General features: G+C 40.3%; 2 protein-coding genes across 2 annotated transcripts; both read right to left on the minus strand.

The window, feature by feature from the left end:
• Positions 1-775: 775 nt before the first annotated feature.
• On the minus strand, positions 776-9286 carry gaa (glucosidase alpha, acid). The gene is made up of 19 exons (XM_022752551.1): positions 8390-9286; positions 7528-7679; positions 6884-7049; positions 6277-6373; positions 6028-6147; positions 5708-5826; positions 5350-5481; positions 5072-5182; positions 4838-4951; positions 4543-4627; positions 4244-4361; positions 3641-3774; positions 3263-3414; positions 2900-3048; positions 2636-2777; positions 2342-2440; positions 1608-1772; positions 1329-1481; positions 776-1185 (listed from the first exon to the last, which is right to left on the minus strand). Exons 1-19 carry the CDS (start codon positions 8918-8920, stop codon positions 1120-1122), a joined length of 2805 nt encoding a protein of 934 aa, XP_022608272.1. The 5' UTR covers positions 8921-9286; the 3' UTR covers positions 776-1119.
• Positions 9287-10142: 856 nt separating this feature from the next.
• Positions 10143-17541, minus strand: LOC111227105 (sterile alpha motif domain-containing protein 9-like). The gene is made up of 4 exons (XM_022752505.1): positions 17426-17541; positions 16174-16259; positions 15866-15930; positions 10143-15526 (listed from the first exon to the last, which is right to left on the minus strand). The coding sequence occupies exons 3-4, from the start codon at positions 15867-15869 to the stop codon at positions 10905-10907; spliced, it is 4626 nt and encodes a 1541-aa protein (XP_022608226.1). The 5' UTR covers positions 15870-15930; positions 16174-16259; positions 17426-17541; the 3' UTR covers positions 10143-10904.
• Positions 17542-17654: the final 113 nt, after the last annotated feature.

Raw genomic sequence — 17654 nt, forward strand, 5'->3', positions numbered from 1 at the left:
CAAACCGGGAATTTTATATTTCAGATGGAAAACACAGAGAAAATCTGAGCATGACCACACTTTAAAATACAAAAAATATATTTTACACTAAACAAAGTCATCATCCGACCCAGCCTACCATAAAATCTGACCTTTTTCATCATAAGTGACGTTTTTAAGGTCACTGGCAAAAGCTTGAATGCAGTTGGTTCATCATCAGGACCAGAGCTGGAGTCAGAGCATCTCGTTACACAGCTGCTGAGGGTTTGACCTCGCTGTTTAAAATCTGTTTTAGTTCAGGCAATAAATAATGTACACCCTCACTAAAGTAATAAAATGCAATTTACTGCTTACAACATATAAATGTTTTTTTTTAAATGTGTAAATTGTGTTTTGACTCAGAATTTTAAATTAGTTGTAAATTTGGCTTGGGGGTAGTAATAAGCGATTCTCCTATTATAAGTTACAATAAATCATTTACAGTATATATTTACAGTGGTGGTGGTACATGCAAAGGCTTTACTGTAGTTTGGGAGCATACTCACATCCACAAAAGATTTTTCTTCACATTATGTTTTAGCACCATTTGTTGCTGCACAACACCTTAATTTTATGAGACTATTATGTTGATAAAAATGAATAATTAATGTGATGAATCTCATTTCAGAGTAAAATAAATGAAGACAGCATGAAACAATATATGCAACGTCTTGCATATGTGTGTGTCAATGAGAACAATGAAACCATCTGCCAGATGCTCTAATGCAGTTCAAATGCAGACAAATTGATGGTTTTTCACTGTTTTTTATTAGCAAAGCACCTGAGGAACAAAGATGATTTAAAAAAAAATACAAAAGGACTATAAATAGTTATAAAAACTATATACAATTATAAGGCATTAAATTATCTTGATTCAGTGCAGCACAAAAGTAGCTTTCATCTCAAGATGATGGCTCCCATGTTTGATGTTAACACATTTTTAAAAACCTGCTTACAAAGGCGACAATCTGGAAAATGAGACAGATCAAATGTAAGGTGCATACTGAGCTCTGGAGTGGTTGGGACAGCTAAAAGAAATCAGCTGGTCTTTTCAGCAACTGTGCAGAATGCTGAGGCTCATGTGTAACAGTGTTCAGTGCATCAGAGAGCCCATTGGACTGTAAACACCTCTGACATGGGCAAGGCCAGGCTGGTTACTGTCAAAACCTGTGGGGAGGGACAGACAGATAGACTACTTAAGGCTGACAATCGGAGACAGACACATAGACACTTACCTGCAGAATGACATCATTATCTTTCTATGGAGAACAAACATCTGAGGAAGTAGTGCTGAGTCACACAGAACTCACCTTGGTGTCGCTGCGGTACATGAAATCCCTGACTTCCTCCCCATTGGCCAATACATAGCGGGGTAGTGAGGGAACCCCAAAGACCTGCAGCCCTCCCAGTATCAGACCATCCAGGGCCCCATTCAGCCTCAGAGGATCACTCACAATCTGAGACTGAAGAGGAAGTAGAATCATTAAGTTAGTAAACAAACGTTTGACTCAAGTAGTACGGTAGTAAAATGCAAAACACTGCTTATCGGCTTTTCATTTGCAAATACACACCACCGGTCTCTTCCCTACCTGTCCAGCAATGAAGGTGACGTAACAATAATTTCCCATTTCATAGGTGTCGAGACTTTCCCCGTCATCCCAGAACAAGTCGCCCCAGGCCCAGCCGCCAGCTGACAGTGCCACCGTCAGGAAGAAAGGGTTTCCGCGTGAGGCTGTGGTTGTCAGAGCAGGCTCCTTCACAAGAAAAAAGCAGATCAAAGAAAACATAATGAAAAGTTACAGAACACACGCTTCCTTCCAGAGTATTTCAGCTAGTTTTTCTTTTACTTGAAGACATCAGTCAGGATGTCATGATGGTTACAGGTCAACACAACCTGATACAACACTTGATTATGTGCAGCCATGCCACAGCCATTTTACTCAAAGTTAAGGTTAGCAATAAAGTAACAATTGTGTTTACAAAAATGCCAATGTTTTGCCAGTGGCTAAAAACTGATTGTTACGCAACTAGATATTAACCAGCAACAAACAACAAACCATCAATATTCTAATTAACAGTAACACAGTTACCAGTGTGCACTGCTTGTTTATTTTACACCAGTTTCAAACGTGATTCTGCTAAAAACTGCTAGAAACTGTAAGTAAGAATTCTAAGTACTCGTTCAACCTGTTTCAATTATGTATTGTGGCTTTCCCCTCATCTTCAAATATTTTATTAATAATAAATCTACTAAATTTTGTCTCCAACTGAAATGATACAAAACAGCAACATTTTGGTATTTTTTTCCAGAGCAGACACCCACCTGTTGGGGGATGATGTGTCCCTCCTTCACATGGACGTTGATGGTGTCCAGAGGGGCTGGCAGAAGCAGGTATTGCCCCTTACTGTAGAAAGGTTGACCCTTGAGATCAAAACACAGCAGACAGAACCCCAGAGGGAAACTGGTGAACACTAAACGTCATGTGTTACTACAGGACACCACAATCATGGTGGCCTTTACCAGTTAATAAACAAAAATTGATTGATTGAACCTTGACTTAAAGCTCATATATACCAGTTATTGTGAGAGTCAATTGATAGGGGTTGAGCGACTCACATTGTGCAGGCTGTACCAAGTGCCGGGGGGCAGGTACGCAGCCAGCTCTACTGACCCTTGCTCTAAAACTGGGCTAATGAGAAGAGAACTACCCCAGAGGAACTGCCTGTCTATGGTCTGACAGTTAGGGTCAGTGGGAAACCTAAAACGGATGGATACACAAATATATTCTTTATTATTTTGTTTATGTCAGACAACAGTGAACAGAAAAGAATTAAGGCAAGTAGAAAAGAAGACAAGATGAGAAGAGAAGAGGACACATACTCCATGAAGAGAGGCCTGGCCACAGTCTCAGCAGAGGTGTGTGCACGATGAAAGAGTGTGTAGAGGAATGGGAGAAGGGAGTAACGAAGGTTCAATGCACTCCGCATGGCTGCCCGGGCCTTCTGTCCAAATACATAGGGCTCCTGAGGCTGAGGGACACAGACACACAGAAACACAGACAATGAGAGGAGATTGAGTTACCTCTATTTATAATACATGAACCAGAGACACATAGGAAGAAACATACAGGGCAGACCTCTACTTCAACATAAAACCCCCTGAATGTTGCTGTTATAGTATATGTATTTGAACTAACTCAAAAGACATACACAGGGAGACACACAAAGATTGTCTCTGTCTCACAGCATTTGGCTTGTCATTGTGGTTCCTCATAAACGGGTAGAAGGCCCCAAGCTGCATCCATCGTACACACAACTCTTCAGTGGTGTTGCCTCCAAAACCACAGATGTCCGCCCCCACCAAAGGCACCCCGAACAGGCTGAACTGCAGCACCGCTGGAGGTGAACAGGTGCAAAATGTCAGTGTAAATCTATCAAGTGATCTGTGGTCACTTGAAAACAAAAAGTTTACTGAAAATTATTTTTTCAACCACGTACAAGTCCATCAAAAATAGCCAATATCTCAGAATTGACTCCCCTATGAAACATCACAGTGAAGCAAGACAGTATTATTCCATTTCAGGTAGTGGACTGTGCACACACAGAAACAACATCTCCTCACCAGGGATGGAGTATCGAAGCTGCTCCCAGTCACTCCTCACATCACCTGTCCACACTCCAGAGAAGTGTCCGATGCCAGGGTAAGAGGAGCGGGACAGGACAAAGGGTCTCTTTCCTCGTACCTTCGTAAGGGCTCTAAGAATGGCAACCAACCACAGAGGGAATAGAGTATACAGGACACACAACAAAAGTCAAACAACAACTACATCCATATATTCTGTGATTTTACAGTCAGCTCCAGTATACTAGATTCAAAAATTAAAGTCTTTACTATGTTCAGAAACCCAATAAACATACACTGGCAAGGCAAGGGCAACTTAAATTTCAATGAGCTACTTAAAACCACTACTTACACTATATATTCACATACTGTTCAAATACAAACATTTGACTTCTCTGTCAATTGATATCAAAAGATTTTACTTTATTTTTCCATTACAATAGTGTGTTATCTGTCCTCTGAAGATAATAGCTTGCATAAAATGGACATTTTTGCCAATTGCTACTCATTACTTATTGATTCATTTTATTCTGCTACCCACAGTGAAATAATTCCCTCCCTGCAAAACTAGCTCTGCGAACTGCATCTGATGCATAGTCTAACCTGTTAGTGGCATAAGCTTCTGTCAGTCCGTACATGTTGTGCAGGTTGTAGTGAGTGGACAGCCTCTGCTGAGCTGACATACAAAGAGTTCCTGAGTTCAACTGGCCTCCAACCACCCCTGTTAGTATGACAGGCAGAGATGCAGTGAACGGATCAGTTATGTGTCCATAGTGATTTACATGGTATCTTGTACAAAATCAAATCTACTTTGATATATGAATTGACTGTAGATGTAAAACCAATACTATTCGTATGACTTTAGATGCTATCAACTTGTGACACTGATCCAGTGTACTTACTGGGTGTGTAGGGGGGGTTCTCAAGATCACTGTCAGGACAGCCCCCCACTGAGCCCTGGACAAAACTGGATGGTTCATTCATATCCTGGGTGAAGCAGGGGAGATAAACAAGGAAGGACACATTATCATTCTTTCTGTGATTTTGTGGTGCAAAGCAAATTAAACACATAACCACAAAGTCAGTTTCAGAACTGAAAACCTGTCCTTAAAATTTCACACAGACCTGATATCTTATGTCTTAATCATAGTATTGGTGGCTAAATAACATGTGGCTTTTGTGTCTGTACATACTCACAATCCACAGTCCATCCACGGGCACTTTAGAATGAAAATCTCTGATGCAGTCCTCCCACCACTGTCTGGTCTCTGGGTTGGTGAAGTCGGGGAAGGCTGTTGGGCCGGGCCAAACCTAGATACACAGTATGGAAATGTGCATGACAACCACACCCAGGTTAAAGCACAAATACATACTGTACACGCCTCACAATGTGACAAGAAAGTATACAGCCTCAGAAAAAAGAGGTCTAACCTTCCCTATCAGGATGTGTCCTGTAGCATTTTTAATGAAGACGTCTCGTTTCAGTCCATCATCAAAGGGAGGGTAAGTTCCAGGGGGGCTGGTGCTGCTGATCCCCGGGTCCTGAGGCAGAAACCAGGAGAGCCACAAGTCACAAGTTAAGAACCTTTTACTGCCATCTACTGGAGATACATTGTTAATGATTACAGGTGACGTGTATACTGTATGTGTGTCTTTTTCTTTTGAATTAAAATATTTACTGAGGTCTTCTAAACTCAAAGATGTCGCACCAGAACAAGGATGTACTTCATGCCTCTCTTATGGAACTCCTCCACCATCTCCGGGAGGTCCCCAAATCGCCAGGGGTCAAAAGTGAAAACCCTGAGCTTATTTGCATAATCCAGATCATTCCACTGCACATCCTGATGATGAAAGAGATAAAGTCATTTCATGAGGAGTCCAACTGCATTTAACACTCTAAAAATTGTGTGACTGTCCGTGGATGTCACAACAAATTTTCAAGTGTTACTGAGTGTTGGCAATGTTGACTTTAACACATTCACAAAACCTCGGTCTGATTATGACATCATTTGCACAAGAAAACGCACAAACAGTACATAGGGAAAATATCCTGTAATCCTAATTTACCAGTGGAAGGCTGGCATTGTGCATACGTTGTGCAACCTTGCGAGTTGTTTTAGTGGTTGTGTAACCCCAGCGACACAGATGAAAGCCCAGTGACCAGTAAGGTGGCATCATGGGATAACCTGGGGACAGATAAATGAAAACACTGAAACACACAAACACATCCGCGCTTTTCCAGGTTGCTTCTGGGCTCCGTCAAATACACACATAAACATGCTTTTACAGGTTTTCTACTACACATTTCCCTTTTGGTATGTACAGTATGCCTATTGCTGTTGCTACTTGGAGATGTTTTATTGAATGTCAACACTGAGAACACATACCAATGACCTGGAGGTACTGTCGTACAACACTTTGAGGGTCAGGACCCAAGAATATATACAGGTCAAGGATTCCTCCAGTGGACACCCAGGTGAGAGCGGGGGTCGGCTGCAACATCACCTCTACAGAAACATTAGGGAAGACATTGAGCAATAACTAGTATCTTCATAAGATAGAAAAAATCATGTTCTATGGAAGGTGAATGAATAAAAATGTCTGCTGTGTGTCTAATGGAACAGATAGCTCAGTACCAATTGCATTGCTGTTGAGAAGGAAAACTCCATGTGCCAAGCCATCCTCCTCCTGTACTATGTAGAACGGGTGGGAGCCATAGAGGTTAGCATCGGCCTGCAAAGAAACACAGCATCTACATTTACACCTTGAACACAGAAAAGGAAAGAGTTCAGAGATGACCAAAAGCAGCAGTACTGTTCTGCAGAGGCAGCTTGATTTAAAAGTCCAAATATTTTTGCTTTAACGTGCTATGAATTAAAAGAAGTGTGCAATATATATACATCACTGACATGTACCATAGATCCGGTGTTCCTAATCTCATGGGCTTGTGACCCTTTAAGGTGAAGTAACTACTTGCAACCGCTTGTCAAAGGTTATATGTCCTTAAGTTGTGTGAGCAGTTCAACCACAGAACCATGTTCCCTTCTCAGATTTCATTAAAAAGTTTGTTTTATTTAGGTTTTAGAGACTTGAAGAGGTTAAACATTCCCGTCTTTCACCAATACCAGAAAAAACTTAACCCTTGTTCTGCATTTCCTCGTTGTTATCTTATTAATTATCCATTACCCGTCCGATTTTTCTTGAATCTACTTGAAGGGTCCTGACCCACTGCAATAGACTCACATGAGGTGCCATGTCTCTGTTCCAGAGAGTCAGAGAGGTCCAGTTAAGATCCAAGAGGAGGGAGGTGTAATGCTCCCCAAGGCCAGACACAAGGGAAGAGGCCAGTGCAGTGGACAGCTGCAGGTACTGGTCGGCAAACAGCAGAGGAGCCACAGTGGTGTTCATACTGCACAGACAGTACACAGAGAACAAACAAACATGAACAACATAATGATCACGACAAAGCAAATCATCATATCTCCAGCAATTTTCACACTTTTGAGCTCATTCATAACATAAAACAAGAAAAGTTTCAGTTCAGCCTGAATAAACAGTAAAATAAAATACAGACATGTAGGAAAATTTGTTAAATAAAAGTTGAAAAAATATAAAACACTTCAAAAGAGGCTGAAACATATTAATGAAAGTGGAAGGTACCAGCTACAATGATACAATACAAATGACAAGCAATGAATAAATTTCATATACATCAGTGGTACTATATCACTATGTGAAAAAAACTTTTTCACAAAATGGGAATAAAAAAGCTGGAATTGGCACAAGCTGACTAGGCATAAGTGCATAGGTAAGGGTGTACATATGTTACTATGATAGCATCTATAAAATGCTTGTGATTTCTAGGAAAACTGAAAAGAGGCACTTACATCACATTTCCATTGGATTTACGTCGCACTATGAAACCAAATGGGTCAGACTGGTACTCAGTGGTGTAGAGGGCATCATAGGAATCAGCTCTGCTCTGAGGAACACCAGCTGGGAGCTTGACTTCATATCGCTGAGATGATGGGTCCTTCAACTTGAGGGAAAACATGTCAGTTCAATTTTGTGCCACAGCATCCTAATGGACTCTGTGTGTAAAAGTAGAGGGTTTAATCTCTTGATCTACGACACATGTATGAATAAGATAAGGTCTTATTATTGTGTCACTGTTTCAACTACAACACAACTATGCCAAGCTCACATCAGCTGACAGGACACCACAAAAACATATAAGCAACATTCACAGTGCTGTATGTACATTGTCAAACAATTCAGATTGTTAGAACTTTTTTCAACAAAATTCATGAATCACAGACAAAGAATTGAAATTTTGGATATTGAATTGGATATTGGAATAATCAGAGAAAATAGTAATTAAACAAATACATTTTTTTCAGGCCTTTGAGACAAAGCAACTATTCCAATTTTTGATCATCTGTACACCAGAGTATTTCAAGGTTTCCAGGGTGAACCATTTCATATAAAATCAACTCTTAACTATAAAAGAAAATGGGAATCACTTTCCACTTCCAAAATCACACATTTGTTTTACTCCTGAATATTTTTTAATCTGCCAAACTCAATAGAAGAATTTTTTTTACTACAGTATATTTTCCATTCAAACTGCATTATAGTCATCAATACTTGACATGCAAATCAACAGGGAATTCAAGAAGACCCTCCTGCACTTTCTTCATCACATCCTCCTGAATGGCTGTAGAGGAATACAGGGTATTAGGTACTCACAGTGAGGTGCAAGCAGCCTGCAGTCTCCTCAATGACTTCCAGGCTTAAAGTGGAGATATCTCTGGGGAGATAGGAGGCATTGGCACGAGTCAGGGTGGCACCCTGGCCTCCCGTGGTGGGAGTGAGTGGACCCATTTTATAGCCAGGGTACAAACTGGGGTAGAAGCACCAAGGTGGTCCTGCAGAGTTGGGCAGAGGGGCATAGCAGCATCCCCTCTCCTCACACTGTGTCTGGCTGAGAAGCCTGTCCCTGGCACAGTCAAACCGACTCTCTGGGGCCATGGTGCACTTATTACCTCTGTAAATATCAGTCTCTTGGGAGCTCTCAGGGTGGATTCCCCTGGACTCCACAGCATTATCCTGTGGTTTGGCTGGATTATTAACAAGTCTTTCATGTGCTATGATCTCATTTTGCCTAGCATTGACTGACCGAACCAGTCTGGTTTCATGATTAGACAAGTGGTTCATGTACATACATGCTGACAGAGCAGATGCAAGGACAACAACTAAAGTGAAATTATACAGACCCATAATGCTTTCACTAGAGATGCACTGCCAGGTCAAAGCGTTCTGAAGTTGAGCTCTCTCACTTAGTTCCTTATATGGTGTATATATTCATTTACAGAGTAAGCAGTACCTATTACAAGAAGCCATCATGAGCACATAGCTGTTTTGTTCATAATTTTTGGATACTAAAATGTTTCTCATTGGCTCGGTGGCAGATGGATTTACCAAGTTACCTAGCTGTAAACTAGCAATTAGCTATGAAGCAGCTCAGTGGGGAGCTTTTATTTAGCATTTCCCTCCAAATAAATTACCTGCGAGCAGTGGCAGAAAACACGTTTTGTTAAAACGCAGCGGAACAAGCAGTATTTAGGAAAAGTACGATGTCTATAATGACATCACTTGCCTGCAAAAGAAGACAGCAACATACAGGCTAACGTTAAACTAGGGCAAGCATACAAGGACAAAAGTGTTCAAACTGCTACAGCTGCGACTTTTTTTCCGCCTCTTCCTGTCTAAAGGATCAATCACAAAAACAAACATTTATTTCGTAATGTTTTATGTCATAAAACATAAAAATTCCATACAAACCATTAGGTTGCTTTTATACTATTCTGAGTTGGAAATGTTTATTAATCAAACATAACATTGCGGGGGGCGTCGCGTAGGCCCTCTCCTGCGTGTCACCCCCCCCCCCCCCCCCAAAAAAAAAAAAAAAAACCTAACCTAATTCACCTTAATCTCAAAATCTGGTCTACTAGTCTGGAATTTTTAAAATTAGAAATAATATACCCCACATATTACACAACATTCACTGGTTTCCAGGAAATGTTATATTTTATAATTTCTAGTAGGTATCACAATGAGCAAATGAACAATGCCCTTTAGGCTGTTTCCAGGTGTAAAATCAAAACATACTGAGAACTAGCAATTATGACCCTTAACACTTGGAACAAGTTTATTAAAAAAAAAGATAAACATCCTGTCATAAGTTACAATTTTAAGATCACTTACTTTGACACTCCAAAGTTGAAATGTCTTATTATGTTAGTAGTACACTATTTAACTGTTTTTATAAATATTATTTGAGTACTTTGCTTTCTGTACAATTGCTAAAGTTAGTAATTAAATTGTTCCACTGTGAAATCTTTCTTGTGAGAAGACTTTCACTACCAGCTGAACTTGAAAAGACAGATGCAGTTTGTACGAGGAATGACACCATAAAAATGTAACTGGAAAACATTTTTTAGTTTTGGTCAAGTTTTATTGTATTCAATGACACATTTTACATAGTCAAATGTTATCATTATATATTTAAAGTATGATATGTGCAGTACTCCAACTTGCTTTATTTGCAGTTTCATGTTGAAAGCTAGTAGATTTCCATAGCTTGTGTAAAACATATTCAATATCTTTACAAGTACTTTCCTTAACATTTTTCTTTTGCATATCAATATATATATAATATAATATAATTCTTCTCCAACTGTACATATTTATTTTTTTTGTACATAATTTTTCTCTTTAGCTCTTAACACAATAAAAAAAAACTGATACAATTGAAAGGAAAATGATTTTGTTCTTTGATAAGTAGCTGCATATAATTTCCTTTTTTTATACATAGTATCCAGGAAAACACAGAAGAGTGAGTGTAAGCTTTATGCCAAGTGTGACCCGCAGTCCATCTGAACTGAAAATACAATTAAAAATAACAAGGCTCTAGACACTGAACTAAACAGAGAGCTAAAAGATTCTATTGAGTGGCAAATTCTGATTCTGAAGTACAACAGAATGTAGATATCAAACCATCTCATATTTTACAAAACAATGCAAAGACCACACCATGTGTTAAAACATTATTAGTCACATCTTTTACAAATATTGCCTGCTTAATAATCTGGCAAAGGAGGGCTTGTGTGTTTTGAACTGATCATATTTTCTTGCTCCTGTCGATGTTGTGGATACTGGGCACATACTTCAGCAAGTGACAGGACCATTGTTCAAAGACAAACTATTTTCTAACAACAATGTTGTAGGCAACTGGGCCTCTGAAGGAGAACCCCAGGTAGAAGGTGATATTTTCATTACTATGAGGCACTGAAGGTACATGAAGAGGCAGTATACTGAACTTCTTTTTCTGAGGGCCCTCAAGGTACACAACTCCATCTTCAGTCCATCCAGAGACACTTTTCAACATCATGGCAATGTCAGGCTTTTTCCACGCCTCACCACTGAACCACTTCATGCGTCTCTCAGAGACTGAGAACACCTTTATGACCTTTTCAAACTTTTTCTTGTGGACAAATTTATCCAATCCATTCCCACTGCCCAGAAAAAAATGGGTGTAAAGTCTTCTCTTTCGCTGAGGAATGTCCTTGATCTTGGCCCAGTAGCTTTTTTCCATGTGTTCAACAGCTGACTGAACAATTTCATATTTGCCTTCTTTCTCATGGTCTGTGTCATTATCCTCTGGCCAGAATAGCAAGGTAAGTAAGAACAGGGCACTTGGTAAGCATTTCTTTTTATCAGCTGGGAACTGAAAACAAAGTGCCTGTAGATCTTTAAGGGAAGCAATCTTTGGAGCCTGTGGTGACAAGCAGTTCAGAGTAATGTGGGCCACTATGTAATTTACAATATCCCTCTGGCCAAATTTTGCCTTTATTGGATTGCTGGGGTAGAGAGAAAGGATGCTCTCTAGAAGACGTACGGCATTTCTCTGGTCTGTTAGCTTTGAGAGGATGGATATTACATTTCCCCCACCAAGATGACAGATGATCATGCGTTTTTGAAAAGGAGTTAGATTGGTTGGGATTGATTGCCCAGGCTGTGATAGTGCATTCAAATAAGCTTCACTGAAGTACTTCCCAAAGTCGGCAGATCTTTTTGCCAACCATTTCAGAGGATGGCTCAGGCTCTCTTCAGGACTTTGAGGAATCTCTTCTTCATCTGCATCGATGTCTGTCTGGAAGTAACTGAGGTCTTCTGAAATCCATTCCAAGGCATCTTGCAATGTCTTGTGAAGATTTTTCAAACGACCATGAAATGGTTCCCAAGCATCTTGAACTTCCTCTGGAATGTAATCTGTTGACAGGTATTTCACGCATTCTAAATGGCCATTGGTTCTGTTTGCAAACAATGAAGAGATCAGTTTGAGCAGGCTGCATCCAACTTCAACTTCAGAAAAAAATCCTGAACTGTTCATGTTTTCTTTTTCTGCCTCAGCTGCTCTCTCACATTCTTTGAAACACTCAATGGCTTTCAGCGCAGTCTCCACGGCATCTGCTGTAGTTTGGGCTGTTTTTGGTATTTTCCCATCTTCAATGGCTTTGCATTTTGCTTGGAACCATTTTCTGTACACCTGCCCTTTTGTGTCGAGTATGTATGAGTGGTTGGGCAGCTGTTTAGCTGCTGTCTCTGCCCAGTTTTTTGCCTCTTCAAACTTTTCATAAGTATAATGAAGACGAGCAAGTTGTTGTGCAAAGAATGGATCTTTATGGAAATGCTCGAACGCTTCCTTGAGTAACTCAATTGCGTTGTCTGGGCTTTTCTCATTTCCACACACATGCTCAATCAGAGGAGAGAAAAAACTATCATATTCATCCCCTTTGCTTATTCTGGATCGCCTAATGAATAGTGCTCTCAAGAATGACAGATATTCCTCCCTTCCAAATCTGTGCTCAAAAAGCACATCCTCACAGAGCATCTTCATTGCCAAACTGCTCTGGGTCTGTTGGTTTCCAAGAAGTTGGTGGAGAATTTCCTTTGCAACGAGTGGGTGGATGATTCTGATTGATTCAATGTAGGTCTTGTCATCTCTGAGGTGCAAGAAGACTAGTTTAGCCTGATCACTGAGTGATCTCTCAAACTCATGCTGGCGAAACCTTTCAAGGCGCATGGTTAAATCTAGCAAAGCCTCGCAGTGAGACCGAGAGATGAAAGAGTTTTGAACATAAGTGTTCAGCAGTGCTACATAGTGAATGAGGCGAGTGACAACAGAATGATGGTCAATATCTTGGAGCAAATGTTCCACAAACTGTTGGACATAACCCTCATCGAATCCTTCGGTCATCAAAACAAATGTCATCATAAATTTAGGCTCATATCGTTTCTCAAGTACCTTTCGTTTTCCAGCAAACTTTCTCTTCTCTACTGCAGATAGTTGGTGAGTGACAGCCACATTCTGTAAAGAAAACTCCTTGCATCTGCTCTCTGGATCATGGGATCGTCTACAGCTCAACAAAATGAAACATAGTGTTCCATATTGGACTCTTTTGCTGTTAATTGCAACCTCCAGTTCATTCTTGAGATCATCCAGATATTCTTTGTCTGAGTCTTCAATGAGTAACAGCACAGGAAGACAACTCTGTGGATCTTTTTCTTCATATTCTCTTAGGTCAACTGCATGTTGCGCAACAACAGAAGCTGAGTATGAGGGCTTCACAACAGCACACCTTAGATCTTTCCTGTTATTCCACAACACTTGTCTTGCCACAGTACTTCCACCACTTCCTGGATGATGGTATATGATTATATTAGTCACTGGAGGCTGATCTGGATTATATTTCAAAACATCTTTGAGAAGTTTGGAAACATCATGATAAGCATCTCGTTCAATTACCTCTCCAACATGCTTGCGCTCACCAAGCCAGAAATTCAACCAGGTCACTCTCCCACCACAGTAGAACTGCTGTTCAATGTTTGCTTTCTTCTCATCAATGAAGTCTTCGCTTGTTTCATCACAGTGATTGACTGTCAGAATTTCTAGAGAACCCATCTGTTCCTCTTTGTTTGTTTCAAGAAGACATATGCCTTTCACAAAGACTGGCAAGTGTTTGCTGGCACTGGCTTTTACAGATTGTATTGTCTGCAGAGTTGCATTAACATGACTCATTTTCATCCCAACAACACTGAAATTGTTCACGGTTTCTGTTCCACATGATCCCTCTGCAAAGCTTTGCCATTTCTGGAAGTTTTCCTGTGATTCACAGATGCAGATGATGTCTTCATGGCCTTCCATGTCTGTGAAAAACTCATAAAAGGTGTGTAAGAGTGGTTTCTCCACTTGTGATGTGAGAAGGAACATGACCTGGAACGCCCCTTTTGGCAAGATTTGTTTACAAATCAATGACACACATTCTCTCAAGAAGGTCATTTTTGTCTTGATCCAAGTCATTTCATCACATGGAGTTTCATTTCCTTTGAACTCAGAACGGCCATTACAAAAGATCCAGCTAGTTTGCTCAAAGAGATGCAAGTTGTTTGTGAATTCTTTGATGCTTGTGTCACTGGATATCCTGTAGCTCTGCAGAGAATGCATGTTTGCAGCATGATGCTGAAGGTATTTACTGCAAAGACCTGAAATCTTTGATTCTGGGTCAAAGTCAAACACACAGAAAACGTTCATGTTAAGCAGCCAGTCAATGTTGCAAAGATCGTCAGGTTTGAATTTGTTTGTCACGAGTATGAACCATTTCTCCTTTTCAATGAATTTCTTCCCATTACTTGTTAGCATTGTGAGTTTCCTTCCGAGGTCTTGGCAGAACTCTGGAGCGTAGAGGAACTGATTTTTCTCTGCTTCTTCTCTTTGAGCATCCCGATCCCTAACTCGCTGACAGAAATCACTTAGGTCTTTCTCACTCACTGGCTCGGTTTTTGAACCCACCCTCCGCAGAACCACTTCCTTCTCAAATTCCACTTTGTTAGCTGACTCTTTGAAGTTTGGCAGACGAACTGTATACACCTTGCCCCTAACAATACTGATTAAAGGTACAATGTCAACCTCTACCACATACATCTTCTCTGTACTTTCTCGATCCATTACTTCGATGAACCTTGGTGGCCGCACACACAGGCGTACATGCTCCTTGTCCAAGGAGAAACTCCTTTCAATGTGGTCCAAAGCATCTACATAAATGTCCTTCTCTTTCACAGGGATGCCAATTACCTCACCATGCACGTATCCTGCATCCTCCTTGCTGTCCATCACACCAAAGTGTATTGTGCCATTCGATCTGATATTCATGCAGCCAGTCGCAAATTTAAGAACCTCTTTGGCAAACTTAGCTTGGAGTCTTGTGCGATCCAATGCAGCAGCTACAGCAAAAGACTTATATTCATGGCATGGGGAGATCAAATTAAAAGCACCCGATTCAGGTAGCAGGACTGTGTGCTTTACATATATGTGATCAATCCCTTCTTGATCAAATGGTCGTGGTTTACAGTCTGCCTTGGACATGGACTGTTTCTGAGCAGTTTGTCTCTCCTCTAAGACACCTTCATCTCTCACAGGAACTTGTGCTGAAGGATCTTCTCTTGTTGTAGGACACTGAACTGAGTTTTGATTGTTTTTCTGCTCCAGCTCAGTTTTTTTGCCACTGGAGGGCTTTTTCTTCTCCTGTGATTTTTGCTGGGAGTTGAGCAGCTCATCTCTCTTTTTAATAATCAAATGAGCAGGCCCTGATTTCATGCAAATCTTTGCCTTCAAAAAGTCCTCATCCAGCGTAAGAAGGATTTGTCCATCTACTTCTTCCTCACAGAGCTTTTCTACATACTGCTCCTTCACTCCAATGGATCTTAGCCAGGTGCTTACTTGAGATTCTGTCCATTTCTTGGGTGACTGTTCAGGTTTGTCAGCTAAATAGTGAGAAGAGACAAAACAGCAATAGGTTTAATCATAAGTGATAGAATAAGAGAAGCACTATAGTTCTCCTCCACACTGCAGACATATTTGTAGTTTGCAAATTTTAAATTTATAATGTATTAACTTGTTCTTATTTTTATATATAGTAGTAGTAATATTAAATGATGATAATAAGAATGATAATAACATAATAATATTGAATGTAATTTGCCCCACCATAATTTCAAGTCAACACACACACACACACACACACACACACACACACACACACACAGCAGCCAACTGCCTCTGTACACTGGACATAAAAAAACAACTCAAGTCATTCCACTCACCCATGATTTCCTTTCTCCTTTCGTCACATTAACAACGTCTTTGGTGTTTACTTATCACCTTCAATCTATAAAATAAAGTGTTATACAGTTACATTCAGTCCAATATCATCTTGCATACAAATTAACCTGGCTCACAGACAGACCAGTTTGAAGGTTTCACCACGAAGTTTGAGTAGAGACTGTATATCTACTCAAAATTCGTGGTGAAACCTTCAAACTGGAATCACAAATAGATTTGTTAGCAAACAGCCAATTACATACAGCACATACAAGGCATGATTATCATGTTGAGTTGTGTGCCTCGTCACCTGTGTAAGTCCAATGTTAAGGCCCCAAATGAGTAGCAGGTCTGATCTCCATCTCTAGGCACTAGGCCATATCCATGAGCTTGGACCTGGCAATGGGGATAGGTGAAAAATAACTTAACTCATAGCTTGGCTTATCTTACCTGTATGTAAAACCAAGCAGTAATAGGTAACAACGTTTTAATGTGATTAATCTATGCCATCTATAGAAGTAACGCAACAAGGTTAAAATACCGGCAGGAGTGTCTAGCTTTACATTTCTATTTTATAATGCTACTCTTTCAACACATGACTGTAGCCATCCTGTCACAGTCACAGCCATTGCTACAGTGTTGGGGAAGCTACTTTGAAAGCATAGCTTTGCAAACTACCGATACTTCACACTGGAAGAAGTTGAACTACAGCAAAGCAACCCTTGAGAGAAATCTAGTTAAGTTTACTAACCTACTTAGTTCAAAGTTCAAACTAATTTAAAAAAAGATCAAATTGACAATATACATGTGATATAACACACACGATATACCACACTCCTAATGGGAAAGTGCAATGCGTGTCAGCTTTAGTTTTGTATACAATAATGGCTCAAGTATTGCCCTAGTGATTCAGGCTGAATTTCCGGGAGCTTTATCCATGATGACGTCGCTGTGTGAGCACTGAAAAACCTCCGCCCGTGGCTTTTGTGCATGTATGAGCAAGCACAAAGTGGAAATGTATTGTGTACTGGTGAGTGCATTGCATTGGGCATGGGGCATGGGGCATGTCTTGACAGCAGTCAGGGTGTCAGAAAAAGGGACGGGGCTGTGTTCAATTAAAGAAGCGAAGCAATCATATAAAAAGTCTGTTCTGTAGCTAAGTACACAAAAAATTAACTGCTTGAATCACTATGCGAATATAGTTGAGGTACCACCACACTACTGCAAAATTTAGGTTGAGCACAAGTTCACTTACTGTACACTGCATAGCTAGGTTAATATATAGCAATAGCAGAAGTCATTGGCTACCACTGTAGCTACAGCCAAAGCCATATAATCGTTCAACTGTTAGCATACTTTGTGTGCTATGTAAAATCATACAGTGTTGTAACTAAGAGGATTTCTTTTAAGTACGGATATGTGGTATAACCGTTAACCACAGAAAAGTGTGAGCTCCATGCTGCACAATAGCGATTTCTTTTTTTTGTAATATGAGTAAGTCAAAAACCAACCACCAGCAAAATAAATAAATAAATAAATAAAAAGTCGATGATTGTTCTTACCTTGAATAAATTCTGAGAGAAATCAGCCTTTGTCCTCCTCCTGGTCCGGATTGTGAGAAAGAGACACCTGTAGTGCGTTTTTCATACGCTGTCGCAGAGCAGACTGTTGCTCTCGACGTCTCTCTGTGGTCTGGTACCGTCCGGCGGGTTGGGCTGCACTAATTGCGTCTGCGCAGCTCCCCTAGTTTCGTTTTTGGGGAAATGCGAAATGCTCCAGTCACAGAGATGG

Source organism: Seriola dumerili, unplaced genomic scaffold, assembly GCF_002260705.1.
Source record: "Seriola dumerili isolate Sdu_G_001 unplaced genomic scaffold, Sdu_1.0 BDQW01000169.1, whole genome shotgun sequence".
In the NCBI taxonomy this organism is placed as follows: Eukaryota; Metazoa; Chordata; class Actinopteri; order Carangiformes; family Carangidae; genus Seriola; species Seriola dumerili.

Coding starts and splice junctions, on each gene's coding strand:
- gaa (XM_022752551.1), bottom strand. CDS start 8,920: ATGGGTCTGTATAATTTCACTTTAGTTGTTGTCCTTGCATCTGCTCTG. Junction 4,362..4,542: donor GAACCCCCCCTACACACCCA/GTAAGTACACTG, acceptor TCATACTAACAG/GGGTGGTTGGAGGCCAGTTG. Junction 1,186..1,328: donor TGTACCGCAGCGACACCAAG/GTGAGTTCTGTG, acceptor CCCTCCCCACAG/GTTTTGACAGTAACCAGCCT.